Genomic DNA, 14,774 nt, shown 5'->3' on the forward strand with positions numbered 1-14,774 from the left:
TCACTGAGTTGCTTAGGACCTTACTAAATTGCTGAGGCTGGCCTCAAACTTATAAACCTCCTGTCTCAGCTTCCCAAGTTACTGGGATTACAGGCATGTGCCACTGTGGCTAGTCTGAGTAACCTTTTCTGCAGTATGCTTTGTACGTGTTAATCAGTTAAATTTGTATTCGTTTTAACTCAGCAAATTTGCATCTTAGATTTTTTCCCCCACTTGTGCTGACAAAGGATCTGTATTTAGATGTATCAGTTTTCACATTAACTGGATCAATTTATATACACAGTAAGACATTTATTTAGTGGAATACTATGTAGCCATTCAAAATTGAATGGGTTGGTGAACTGTATATACTGCCATTGAAAACAAAGGAAATTATATAACATACATATGTAAAAATATGCCTGTAAAAACCTTGAAGGGTAGTTACTAAATTCTTAATTGTGATTTATCTCCAATGTAGTTGTGTTAGGAATTTTCATTTCATAGCACAAGAGGCTAAATTATTATATTTACTTTTTAAAACTTTTTGGTGTTTTGCTTTTAATACTTATGAGGCATATCAGGTTCCCATATTTTTCTCATCTTTTTATAGCTACTGAAGTGGTGACTGTGTTTGTATTCCAAGAACCATCGCTGCTTTCCTCTCTCCAGGACAATGGGTTGACAGATGTCATGCTGCATGCACTGCTTATCAAAGATGTGAGTCTCCCTGCTTCTCTGTAAAGAATATTCCATGTATACCACTCCTCTATGACATGGACATGCGCATACTTAACCAGTCTTACTGCATAACTCTTTTGTATAATGTTGAATCTGAGTGGAGTCTGGTTGTTAATTCCTTCTGTTTCTCAGTGGAATAACCATGCCTAGATTTTCTTAGTATTTATATACAGGAACTCTGTTTTAGAGTGCATCTAAGCTCACTTAATCTTCTCTCTAGGTTCCTGCTACCCGTGAAGTCCTTGGCTCCCTCCCAAATGTATTCAGTGCACTCTGCTTGAATGCCCGTGGTCTTCAGTCTTTTGTACAGTGTCAGCCATTTGAACGTCTCTTCAAAGTTCTTCTCTCTCCAGATTATCTCCCAGCCATGCGGAGGAGGAGGAGTTCTGATCCCCTTGGTGAGTTGCTAGGATTTATTTTATTTATTTTATAGTAGAAAATCATCCATTTGGCAAGAAACCCTTCCTTGATTGCACGTTGTGTCTCTAGCTAGACATGTTAAGCTTATTGAGAATCACCATAAATTTTGCTGTAGGTAAGAAGGAATACTTGAGCCTCTTTTCATAATATTTCCATGCTTCAGAACAGTTTACCTGTTTGTCATATTGTTGTGGCATTGGTGTGCAGCAAGTGATAGGGAGCAGGGTTGGATTTCCAAGTCCACCATCTAGTGTGTAGTCCATGAGAAATTTGGAGTCCCAAGGTATTGATCTTTGTAATCCGATCTTCTGATATTCAAGTCTACGACATTGGCACAGATTAAATAGATTTCTTTCTCAGTGTGCTGAAGAACATATCATCAATGAACAAGAAAGTAGGGCTTGGAAAGATTCCAGTTTTCAAAGATATTATATCTTATTCAGGAGACTGAGGCAGGATGATCACTTGAGTACAGGAGTTTGAGTCCATTCTGGACAACATAGTGAGACTCTTCCTTGTTAACATGTCCATGTTTTCCTCTCAAAAAGGAAAGCAGTCACAAGATCTTTTTTTTTTTTTTTTTTAAGTCTAACAGTTCACATTTGCTTTTAGGTGATACTGCATCCAACCTGGGGAGTGCTGTAGATGAGCTCATGAGACATCAGCCCACCCTCAAAACGGATGCAACAACTGCCATCATTAAGGTAGGACATGATAAGGCTGTCATCGTGATCTTGAGAGAATAGAGAAAGGGGACTTTGTAGAAAAAGTATAGGCCTGTTGGAGGTCTTCTGGATTCTCAGACTATGTTTATAAGAGCAAAATGTCTGACGCAATTTTTCCACGTTCTTGGGCTGGTCTTTTGCAATGAAAAAGAAATTGAAGCTATTTAGTTCAAGTCTAATCAGAAAGACGTCTGTTAATTCCAGTGTTTCATATTGAGAATTATTTTCCTTTTAACAACAACTCATTCGTTTAATGTAAGCTTCTATATATTGCTTTCTTATATATGATATATAAGCAGACAAGACTTGGGTTCTGTTTATAAAAGCATATTGCCCTTTATAGACATTTCTTCCTGCATATATTAACCCTGCCAGTTGTGTTTGAGGTTAGTTGAGACTACTACGAGTTCCTTGAGGTTGGTGAGTTAGACAGGGAATCTAGTCAGTCACTGAACAGCTATATGATCCTAAACAAGTAATTTGATGTTGTAGAACTTTCGTTCCCTTGTTTGTAAAATGGAATTAATTACTTCATTTTAGGAATGGTGTATCATGTATATAAGTGTTTTGCAAATACATAGCTCATAGAAGATGCTCAGGAAATGTTAGTCATCCTCTACACTTCCTTAATTACTAACAAGTGATCTTGTTCCCCTGTGCCTTTCAGTTACTTGAAGAAATCTGCAATCTTGGAAGAGACCCGAAATATATCTGTCAGAAGCCATCAATCCAGAAGGCAGACGGCACTGCTGCTGCTCCTCCCCCAAGATCTAATCATGCTGCAGAAGAAGCCTCTAGTGAGGATGAGGAGGAAGAGGAAGTACAGGCCATGCAGAGTTTTAATTCTACCCAGCAGAATGAAACTGAGCCCAATCAGCAGTAAGTGTTCACAAGACCAGTTTGTGATCTTGGGCATGTTACCACCTAAGTCACTCTATTATTGCATATTTTGCAGTGCTGGGGATAGAACCCAGGACCTTGCACATTCTGTGCAAGGGCTCTACCACTGATTTTAAACCTCAGCCACCTTATTGTCTTTTCATCTATTAAAAAACAGTTATATAAGATCTTTCTGACTCTTGAGTACATAATTTGTTTTTGTTTCACTCTTGTAGTCTTTTTTTTGTATTTGGTAATTAATACTGTTGGTTGCCTTAGGAAGCTGTCCTTTTCAAAGGCTATTCTTGAAATTGAATCAAAAATCAGTATGTCAAATTGATGGACTTTGAGCACAGAGGATTTATTATCACTGATTTCATATTCCATGTCACTGTTTGTTGATTCGAGCACATAAAACATGTCCCAGATTTAAAGCCTGTCTCCAAAGAAGTTTATAAGAGTTGTAGACATGTTTTGTTTACTGGTGTTTGTTTTGTTTTTTGGTAGGTTAATTTTTGGGGGTTTCATTCTGTTGATTAATCAGAAGACTTTGGAATGTAGTTCATGATTGTACTCAGGCAATAATTTTTATTCTCATTTTTATTTAACTAATGTTGTTCTGCATAAGAGTTGACTGACTACCTGGATGCCATGGGGCATGGGACTCAAAAGCTGCTGTGTGGTCCGTTAGGCACTTTCAGCTTTCAGGATGCACATGCAGCAGATCTCGTGTCAACTCTAGTGGTTAAACTTTATCACCTTTATAACAGAAGTGGGAATGATTCCTCTGAACAGGCATTCGCTCATAATACGTGTTCTTTGGAGTATAGATCAGTAGTTCTGACAAAGGGATATGCATTTTAGATGTGACTATGAGTGGGTTTGAGCTGGTACTGAAGGTTGGCTTGGGAATTAAAAGATTCTGGTGGAATGGATAGCAGTGGTAAAGGCCAAAGAATCCAAAACCAATGTGTCCTCTGGGAACTCTAGATAGCAATGAGCCTGTTGGTGTCAGTAATTTGGGTGGGGAGGGGGGCATTAACTACTAGTGTATTGCTTTGTTGAGCAGATATCTTATTCTTTCTGAGAAAGCAAACCTACCTTTGTGCAGCATCTTCTATTTATTTTAAAATATTCTCTTTCTGGAACAAGACAATACCCTGGAAGAAAAGCAAGATACTTTAGTCTCAGTACTTCCTTTGCCTAATGCTTAATTGTTAGTGGCCCTGCTGAGTTGAGTTCCTTTCCCTGGCTACAAAGAAGTTTTCATTTATTCTTTTTATTTGCAGTAACTTCTCTTCTTGACATCTTATAGACACCTTTGAGCTGCATTGCCCAAATTAAAGTAGTTAGTATAAAGTGATATTTTTTTCTATAGCCATCATTTCTTCACCTTGTATTCCTTTCTTGGGATGTCTTGTTCTGTCCACATATGTCCCCCATTCCCAAATCATCTTCCCCTTTATCATCTTCCATATTTCTTCAAGGTTAGTAAAATGTCTTATTCTTCAAGTATCCTTTTTTTTTTTTTAACTTAATGGAGCTGAATCTTAAATTCTCAAAATGGTTTTATATGCTAAAGGATTTCATCACTAACTTTTAAGCTTCTCAATGGCTGTGATATTATTTCATTCAGCAGTCAATTTCTATCTCTATATTTAGTAGGTGTTTGTTTAATGGAAAGAATAAAGAGCATTAAGTTAAGGATTTCTTAAGTCTTAAATGCCCAGAGAGCTAGGTCTAATGAAATGTGAATGAGAATGAAAAGATCTAGAACCATAGCATTCATAATCTACAATTCAAATGGAGCTTCTAATATACAAAGGGCTCTCTTAGTTACTATACCATAGTATCGGTGTTTTTCTACACTCCGTGGCATGAGAGTTTGCCACTACCTCCAACAGTCGCACAACAATTGACATATACTGTGTGTGTGTAATTTAAAAGTCCAGGTTTTGGGTTACCAAGTAGCTAATAGGGCTGAAAGAAAAAGCAAGAATCTGTCTAAACTCAACCTTCATTTTAAAGTCCAATCTAATAGAAGGAAACTTTTATCCTAAACAGTTTTTATATTGGAAGTTGTACATTTTCCAGTGGAATATTCCATAGGAATATTATTCCATAGGAATATTCTATTTCCAATGGAATATTCCATTTGGAATATGTATCACCTCTCTTAACCCCAGTTTTGTTTATCCCCTCTACCAGTTACACAACTCTTTAGTAAAAGCTCCCAAATTCTTGTTCCCCATGCTCTCATCCATTTTCCAATGCCTTGTGCATGTAAGCTAATTTTTTTCCTAATTTTTATTGAAGTACAATTTCCACACACTAAACTGCACAGATTTCTCATTTCCCACACCAAAATGAGATAGCTAGCTATTGACCTTATTTCTATCATCATATAATAATTTTACTCAAGATCTTCCTATTAATAGAAAGTATATGAATGGATTCTTAACATGTATTGTATATGGTGTATATACTTGTTTGTATTTGAGTTTGATGTGTTTTTGAGATTCGCCCATGTTTTTGCATCTAATGGTTCTCTATTTTTCATCCATTCTCCCTGTTGATGGTCTTGGGTTTACAGTTTTGTTTTTTGTTTTTCAAGCATAGGCAGTATTCTTTACCCTTATTTTTTTCCCTACACCAACAGCTGTTATATGAAAATGGTCTTTGTATGTATTCTTGAAATAGATCATTTTGTTTTAGAGATCTGAAATAAGGAAACATAGATACTTAGTACTAGGAGTGCTACTCTGTATTCATGATTGTTCGCTGTGGTAGTTCTGAGTACTTGTCTTTGGACTTCTTCTGCCTTCTTAATTATTTGCTCTCAGAAAATTTGATACTGTTGGGGAAGATTATATTTTTTAGTAAGTAATCAGGCATTGTAGTTTGGACATTAATTTTTGTTTTCAGTTCCATTTAGTGTGCCTGGCTCACCATCCACCTCTCTTGAGTAACTTAAAAGAAATGGATTATGTACTGTCATATGGTCTTTAGAACTTGAATAGCAATTGTTTAGGTTTTAAAGGCAATGAGTAGAGAAACATTTGTTCCTGAAATGTGGCCCACTGGGAGGACTATTTTTCCAAAGGCATCTGTATTAAGAGCTGGATAAAAACACTCACCCACCCCCCAAAGCACATGTAAGGATGATCAGGATAAAATTGAGCTGGGGGTATGTGTATGTGTTTTGGGGGAAGAAAAAAGGCATAAAAGTTTTAATCTGACAATTATGGTAAACCACTTCATTTGTCATGAGAATTTACTTTTTTATTGTTTAAAAGATGCTATGACTCATTGTTCAAATAAGATTAGAATCAGTTCTCTTGAAACCAGCTGGTAAGTGGAGTAGTATTGGAGAAAGCTGACAATTTATGTAGTATTCCATATGGCTTCTCAGGCCTGGTAGTCAAAAGATGAGGTTAGGATAGGGAGAAAAGTAGTTACCAAAAAACTTTGTTCCTGATGTTATAGTAAGAACCACCATTGGTTTGCTTTCTCTGTTGCTTTTCTATAGCAATGAAGGGGGAGCATCTAGATCTCATTTTATTATTCTCACTTATGCTCTTTGCCATCATATTTGGTTTCTGCAAAGGGGCAGATGTTTCATTGGGCTGGAGCCTCATCTGCATTTCTAAACTATAGAGGCAGATCTCTAGGTTCTTCCCAAGGAGGTGAGATGAAGTTGGGATGGATCATTGGTATAATAACAGGAGAGGCTAGCTGTACTGATTCTGGGGAGAAACATTATGTTCAAAGACATGTTTGTGGTTATCCCATGGAATCATTTCAGTTCTGTATTATAGCTCCCCTTCCTTTATATACAGTTCTTCCGCACATTTTTCATTGAGGATATTCACAACATCCTACCTAAATCCTGGAAAACCCTGGATATTTTTATGACTGAAACCATTCATGGTACCTATTCGTTTTCTTTGCTTGTTCTGCATTTTGCTGCCAATGTTCTCATGCCTACCATATCGTCATTCACATTTTTTTTATTGCTTCAAGGTGAGAACTATTAACATCTTGCCAATGTTCTTGCCTTCTCTTCTCCCCCTGCCTCTCACTTCTGTCTCTGCCCCCTTCCTTCACTCCCTGCTCAGATTTATTCCAAGGGCCTATCTCTAAAATGTTCCATTTTCTGCTTATCTTTTTTCCTGTAGTTTATCTTAGTTTGTTTCATTTTATTTTACTGTGTGGTGTTTTTTTTTCCTTCTGTTGCTTTCTTGCACAAGCCAAGATAACATCCATTGAGCTAAAGAGTTCATTTTCTGCAGTTATAGCATTATTGTAATCTTCTCATCTACTGTGTTGTATTGAAGCATCTGAAAATGCAGAACACCTGATCAGTTGTTTAAAAGTTCAGTAACTGTCATGCTGCAAGTACATATTGTTAGAGAAGGACTTCAGTGTTTGACCAGCTTTAAGTATATGACCTGTCAATAGGGATTTCCGAACAAAATAAATCCCCTTTCCTACTTTCTGTAATTCGAAACCTTGATGAAAGAATGTGATAAGGTATATTTGTTTCTTGCCTAGCCCCTCTTTTAAGCAGATGTTTAAATCATCTTTCAAGTGAACTGGCTTATTTTTAATATTTCTATATGGATGAATTCCTCTTAATTTTCCTAAGAAGTTAACATAACTGTCTTTTTTGATACATACAAATAGGCTGTATTTTTGAAGGCTTTTTTCCCTCCCCTTTATGCTCTTAAACTTAGGCAGAAATATTAGCATCAGGATTGATTTCAGCTCTGATTTTTCCCTGTGGTATGAGTCTGTTGGTTCATAGGCTAAAGACTATGGTTCTAACTTAGAAAAGGGCCTAGAATTTCACTGTTTCCCTTTCCTCACTTTGTTCTCTTGCACTGGTATTGTGAATTTCTGTGTAACTCACTCTTTTCTCCCTTAACAGGGTTGTTGGTACAGAGGAACGTATTCCTATTCCCCTCATGGATTACATCCTTAATGTGGTAAGATTCATTGTAGGGCAAACTGAGTTAAAGGTGTGCTCTTTTCTGGAAAATGTATGGGGTTATCCATGAGTCTAATTTGTGTATTTATTTTCTCTGGGGCCCTTAAAATGCACAAGGGAAAGATGTACAAAACTACAGTCCTTTTGTTTTTGTTCTGTTAGACTAATTTGTCAAAATCCAGCCAGCACCCATACCCCTTAGTATTCTTAATTTTCTGTTCATTGTTACCAATCCCCACTAGAATCCAAACAGGAAAAGCATGGGCTTTGTTATGCTAGTCCAGTATTATGTTTTCTGAATGTATCCAACATGTATTTTTTTCCCATTAACTTCTCTTCCCTCCACCTTCCCCCACACACCTCAACTCTTTAAATCAATGTGACCTTTTCTTTTACCTTCCTGAGAATTTCACAGGAAAATTTGAAGTGTTTGAATTTTCCCAGAATTGTTTTCTACCCACTTAGCATTTGTTCTAGCATATTAAGCACTTTGAAGACTTCCAGAGATGGTTTTTCTTGTGCCTCTGTGTTTGTTGCCCACATTTTAATTTCTTACTCTTAAAAAAATGCTTTGTTTGGTCAAAATCACTCTTGCGGAGTTCTGTGTTCTATTTGCTTTATAAGCACATTTGGGGGAAGTATACATGATGTTTGCCTCTGGAGGAGGCATGCAAGAGCACTAACTTAGCAAATTAAGAAATTGGACCTGAATCCTGCCACTAATTCATAGTGTGGTCCTGAGCAAGTCACTTAACTTCTTTGCTCTCAAATTATCCAACTCCTGGTGTAGTTAAAAAGGTAGAGTGGGAAGAAGTTGTAATTATTCTTTATTTCCTGGATCATACATCTGTCCCTGCTCACTTCAGGTCAGTAGTCGAGAAAATACTGGGTTCAGGAGTATCAGGCCACCCCTTTCCTTACTCCCAGCTGGCCTTCTAGTTCTGTCAGGCTCTAACTTTTTTAAAAAATTTTCATTACCTAGATGAAATTTGTGGAGTCTATTCTGAGCAACAATACAACAGATGACCACTGCCAGGAATTTGTGAATCAGAAAGGACTCTTGCCTTTGGTTACCATTTTGGGTCTTCCCAATCTGCCTATTGACTTTCCCACATCTGCTGCCTGTCAGGCTGTTGCAGGTGTCTGCAAATCCATATTGGTAAGAAGCATCCGGCCAAATATTTTCATTTCCTTTTTTAGAAGTCAATTTTGCAATAGTTCTGTATGTGTGTTTTCACTGTGGTCTCACCTTTGGCTAAAGATAATGAATAAAATTTGTTTTATGTTCTACAAGTGAATTTTGTAACTAATACCTAGTGTGCCATGTTATTTCTCATTGAAAAGTCAAAGTATTGTTTCTTTGTTCCTGAGTTTGCTGTGCAGTTCTAACATCATTTAAGTTTATAGGAGGGGAAAGTCTGTCTTCACCGCCCCCCCCCCAAAAAAAAAACCTTTGTAGCTGGATTTATTAGTGTGTCATCCTGATTTAGGTTGGATGCTTTTTAACACATCTTGGTATGGTTAGTGATGTATTTTTCTCCCCTTTTTAAGCTTTGATCATCATGAATTGGCCTGTAGTTCCTTGCTCACATTTTACCCAAAAAAAAAAAAAAAAACAAAGAAGCTCCATTGTTTAATTTTTTTATAGTGATAAATTATTCGTAATAAGATATTTACCATCAACCTTTTGAAATGAACAGTTCAGTCTATTTAAGTGTATTCACATTGTTATACAAGCAATTTGCAAAATACTTCATCTTGCAAAACTGTAACCATACCCATTAAGTAATTACTCCTTATTCTCCCCTCACCTTGGCCCTTGGCAACTACCTTTCTATTTCCTTTCTCTAACTGCTCTAGGTACCTTATATAAGTAGAATCATACAGTATTTGAGATTTTGATATGTTCTCAGGATTCATCCATTTTGTACTATGTGTCAGAATTTTCTTCTTTTTTAGGGCTATATAACATTTTATTGTGTGTATGAACCACAATGCACCAGTTGATAGATGCTTAGATTACCCCACCTTTTGGTTATCGTGAATAATGCTGCTATTAACATGGGTGTACACATATCTCTTTTTAAGACCCCCCTTTTAGTTGAGTATGATGGAGATTGCCTATAATTCTAGCTTCTTGAAATGCTGAGGCAAGAGGATCACAAATTTGAACCCAGACTGAGCAACTTCATGGACTGTGTCTCAAAATCAAAAAAAGGGCTGAGGATCTCGCTCTGGTCGAGTGTCCCTGGGTTCAATCCTCATTACCAACTCCTCACCAAAAAAAAAAAAAAAAAAAAACCACAAAACTTCTTTCAATTCTTTTAGGTACATACATAGAATTACAGTAAGTGGGTCATATGGTAATTCTGGGTTTAATTTTTTAAGGAATCTTCATAGTGTTTTTTCACAAAAGCTAGAGCATTTTACCATCTCAAATAGCAATACACAAAGATTCTAATTTTTCCACATCCTTGCCAATACTTAATGATTTTCTGTTTTTTTGATGGTAGCCATCCTAGTGGATATAGAGTGGTTTCTCATTTTCATTTGCCTTGCCTTTGTCTGATCCTTATTGGTATTGAGCCTCTTTTCATGTGCTTGTACCCATGTATATATACCTTCTTTTGAATTATGTCTTTACATCCTTTGCTCTTTTTTTAATTGGGTTATTTTTGTTGTTTAGTAATAGGAGTTCTCTATATAGTGGAATATTAGAATATCCCTTAGCAGATAAATGAGTTGCAAGTATTTTTCCCATTCTGTGAGTTCATTGCCTTTTTGTACTCTGTCGACAATGTCCTTTGATGCACAAAAGGTTTTGATTTTGATGAAGTCTAATTTACCTTTTTTGTTGTGTTGTGTTGCCTGTGCCTTTGGTGTCATATCCAACAAATTGTTACCAAATTCAGTGTCATGCAGCTTTAGCCCTATGGTTTCTTTTGGGAGTTTTATAGTTTTAGGTCTTTGGTTCATTTGTAGTTGGTACTGTATATGGTATTGAGGTAAGGTACAGCTTCATTACATGTGAATACCCAGTTTTCCCAGCACCATTTATTGAAAATACTATCCTTTCTTCTTTAAATGGTCTTGTCACCATTATCAAAAATCATTTGGCTGTAAATGTGAAGCTTTATTTCTGGACTCTGTGTTCTATTTCAGTGGTCTTTATGCTGGTATCACAGTTTGGATTACTTTAACTTTGTAATGTTGGAATTCAGGAATGTGAAATCTGCAAATTTAACCTCAGGGTTGTGGTCCTATTTAGGTTCCTTTGAGATTGTATATGAATTTTGGAGGGATTTTCCTGTTTCTAGCTGCGGCCCCCCCCACCCATAATTGGGTTTTTTTTTCTTTTTTAATGGTGATTGCCTTAAATCTGTGAACCTCCTTTTTGAGCGGATTATACAGTGATGAGTAATTTCTGCTTAAACAAAGGGACTGGCTTATATATAGACTTATGCATTTAATGTTTTGTTTGTAAATATTAAGTAGTATTAAGAGTTAAAGTATGATCCAGCTTTTTCCTACCTCTCAGGTGTTAGGCGAGGAGATATTGGTTTATTTAAAGCCATAGAAAGGCACATGATTTCTCTTATCTATTATTGGTTTTATTGTGAGATTTTTCTCCAGATTTCAAAAGAAATTACAAGGGCTATATATATAATCCTTTAGTATTCCAATGAAGAAATGTCCTTGCTGATGCCAATCTCAGAATCATCTCTCTTGGTTTGGGAAAAAAGAGCATTGTAATAGTGATTAACTTCCATGCTTTGGAAACTTACTTAACATCACTCCTTGTTGAGCAAAATTTAGAATTAACATCATAACATAGTCATCAGTATAACAGTGATTAACTCACCAAGATTGAAAGTAATCTGTTGCTTTGGAGGAGGTATTGGGGTATGTCATACCTGGATTCATATTTTGGTGCCACTGATTACCAAGTGAGAGACATGGCCGTGTATGAATTTGGAAGACTTCCATTTAATAGTCACTTCCATTGTGACTCTTAAAAGACATGTATATGAAGTTATTTATGTATTATTAACACATTAATTGTTCTTGTTTCAGACACTGTCACATGAACCCAAAGTCCTTCAGGAGGGTCTCCTTCAGTTGGACTCCATCCTCTCTTCCTTGGAGCCTTTACATCGCCCCATTGAATCTCCTGGGGGCTCAGTTTTGTTGCGAGAACTGGCATGTGCTGGCAATGTTGCTGATGCTACCCTCTCAGCTCAGGCCACACCTCTACTACATGCACTCACTGCCGCCCATGCCTACATCATGATGTTTGTTCATACTTGTAGAGTTGGACAGGTAAGAATGATCATAGAGGCAAACATGTTGGTTTAAAGCCAGTGAAATACTTAGCCTAGCAACTGAAAAAGCATTCCCATTTAAAGTGAGGTGTTTTTTTGTTTTGTTTTGTTTTTGGTGTGGGAGGGTGCCCATTTGGTGGGTGGTTTGCATTTATGCTTCAAGTTACTATTTCACTTTCCCTTAGGCTTTTTTTTTATTAGAAGTTGTGTGACCATAAAAATCATCATTTGGATTGGACCTTCTTGAGACTGAAGAGAGGTTTTAATAATCACCAGTCATTAATAGAAGACAACTGGCATGTGTAGTCAGTTACCAAAGCACATAAACCTCAATTACATGTTCATCAGGCCTCATTTCTAATCTTTCTGCAAGTTAATGTAAGCCTGATAATGGAATGGAATATAGAACATTTAAATCAGTAGTAATTAACAAATTGCTTAAAAAAAAAAAAAAGCAACCCATGATATCTCTTGTGGTTACTTAAAAGAGTATTTGTGTGTGCGCGTGCGTGCACTCACAATTTTGCTACCTTTATTTCTCAGGTAATTGTGTTTTTTTTCTTCAGTTGTTGATAGACCTTTTATTTTATTTTTATTTATATGTGGTGCTGAGAATCAAACCCCGTGCCTCACTCATGCTAGGCAAGTGCCCTATCGCTGAGCCACAGCCCTAGCCCCTGATTCTTAAATTAGTGTTGTAATAGCTCAAAAGCCCTGTTTTATATTGTTGAGCAGAAATATATTCTCTGCCACCTATGAATCAGTCAAATAAGAAATCACAAGTACAGTTATAAACTATTCAGGAGATTATTACATAAAAAGACTAATGATTTATTTTCATTTTCTTTATCAAATGAAAATTAAGCAAAAAACATTCAACAAATTAAATAAATCCACATATTTGCTGAAGGAAAGAAATTGGAGAGAAATAATAAGCCCACTCCCCCACCAACCAAAAAAATTAGGAAATAGTTTTAAACTGTTTCTTTTGTTTAGAACAGTTACTTTGATACCTGTCTTTCACTTTACAAAAAGCAATGAGAAGGCATATTAGACAATCATATGTAAGTACTCTAAGAGAATACCTTAAGGAACCGTTGATCTTAAATGGGGATATTTTGATGAAGTGTACAATTCTGGGAGAATAGCATTGAAATAAAATAGAATTTTTTATCCTTCGAAAACAGATGAAAGTTGGGTTTTTGTATATACTTGTTCAAAAAGACTATCTCTTATGTGAAATTCTTTCTGCTTTGTTTGCAGAGTGAGATTCGTTCCATCTCCGTTAACCAGTGGGGTTCCCAGTTGGGGTTGAGTGTTCTGAGCAAGCTGAGCCAGTTATACTGTTCTCTGGTGTGGGAAAGCACTGTCCTCCTCTCCTTGTGTACCCCAAACAGGTAAAAGAATGGTCATCTCTCTTAATATCCCTATTACATTTTCTGACAGACAACTTAAGCTCAGTAAGCATGGAAGGATAGCTATGGTCAAGGGTGGACAGCATGATAAAATGTTGAGTCTTTCTTGTCTTTCACACTTAACTGAAAAATTATACCATCTTGTGTGTCTTTGATTTGATGTCCCAACTGTTTTGTGTCAGTATAGTAGGTGTTTAATATTTGATTCTCTTTTTATTAGCCAGATATAAAAAATTATGCTAGAAACTTTGTTGAATTGCAGGTTTATTACAGTAAGGATAACTTACATACTCCAAGGAGGGATAATATTGGCCAAGCAAGTTAGAGACCATGCACAGTGAAAGTAGTTCTTTTTCTTTTTTTGCTGACTGTTTCTCTTATTGCAGCCTACCGTCTGGGTGTGAATTTGGCCAAGCGGACATGCAGAAACTGGTTCCAAAGGATGAGAAGGCAGGTACGACCCAGGGCGGAAAAAGATCAGGTAACTCTAAGAAACTAAAATCTTAGTCATTAATTCTTCTAAGTTCTGTCCCTGTGTCTGTAGGTTTATTGTGAAATTTTAGTTAGCTCTTTTCATACATAGACCTCAGTTTTTATCCTTTCACTATTTTAATTAAATTTTAACTATTTTTATCATTTTCTCACTAAAAGACACAATTAAAAAAAAATTAGAAAATACAGTAGAAACAAGAACCCATATTTATGCCTCTAAAATCACATACAGAATTTTGGAATGTCTGCCGGATCGTTTTTTTCTGAGAACATTTATAGTAGTCTTAGATAAAACGTTTTCATAGATCTTTCTTTTTAATTAACAATTAAGTGTCATGTAAAAGTACAAAAATCAGCCATTTCTTGTTAAGTTTATAATGTGTTATTTTGAAAAATGAACATCTTTTGTAGGTAGTTTTATGAAATGTAATATTGATTTGCTAAAATTCACTCCATCAAAAGATTTTAATTTTCAGTATGAAATTTCAATATGTTTTACAGGTTGAAATAAAAATTTTGACCATATTGGATTAAACAATATATTAATATAAACTTCACCTATTTTACCTTTTACTGTGGCCACTGAAAATACATTTCTATTAAACAGTACAGCTTTAGAAAATTTTTGTTATCTTGCTATAATATTTCCATAGCACAGTAAGCAGAAATCACACAAAATTCTCTGACCCTAATGCAACAAACCTAGAATTAATAAAAACAACTTTTCAGAAAGTTTAAGATCTCTTATATTCTATTTCGAGCAAATGAAAATTGATAGAAACTATGAAGAAAGCAATTTAACACATTCTAT

The 14,774-nt window shown here is 36.0% G+C and overlaps 1 protein-coding gene across 12 annotated transcripts in view; it reads left to right on the plus strand.

Moving 5' to 3' along the window:
- Huwe1 (HECT, UBA and WWE domain containing E3 ubiquitin protein ligase 1) overlaps positions 1–14,774 on the plus strand; it is a 141,837-nt gene that overhangs the window by 71,022 nt on the left and 56,041 nt on the right. For 10 of the 12 annotated variants that reach the window (XM_077793592.1, XM_026407399.2, XM_026407403.2 and 7 more), the window contains 9 exons: positions 593–699; positions 941–1,118; positions 1,753–1,844; positions 2,533–2,744; positions 7,675–7,732; positions 8,717–8,893; positions 11,809–12,054; positions 13,320–13,453; positions 13,858–13,952. In XM_077793592.1, coding sequence (XP_077649718.1) covers positions 593–699; positions 941–1,118; positions 1,753–1,844; positions 2,533–2,744; positions 7,675–7,732; positions 8,717–8,893; positions 11,809–12,054; positions 13,320–13,453; positions 13,858–13,952 — 1,299 coding nt within the window. The remainder of the gene's footprint in view (positions 1–592; positions 700–940; positions 1,119–1,752; positions 1,845–2,532; positions 2,745–7,674; positions 7,733–8,716; positions 8,894–11,808; positions 12,055–13,319; positions 13,454–13,857; positions 13,953–14,774) is intronic. The other 2 variants (XM_026407405.2, XM_077793596.1) reach the window with 1 other exon arrangement.

This window comes from Urocitellus parryii, chromosome X (assembly GCF_045843805.1).
Source record: "Urocitellus parryii isolate mUroPar1 chromosome X, mUroPar1.hap1, whole genome shotgun sequence".
Classification (NCBI taxonomy): domain Eukaryota; kingdom Metazoa; phylum Chordata; class Mammalia; order Rodentia; family Sciuridae; genus Urocitellus; species Urocitellus parryii.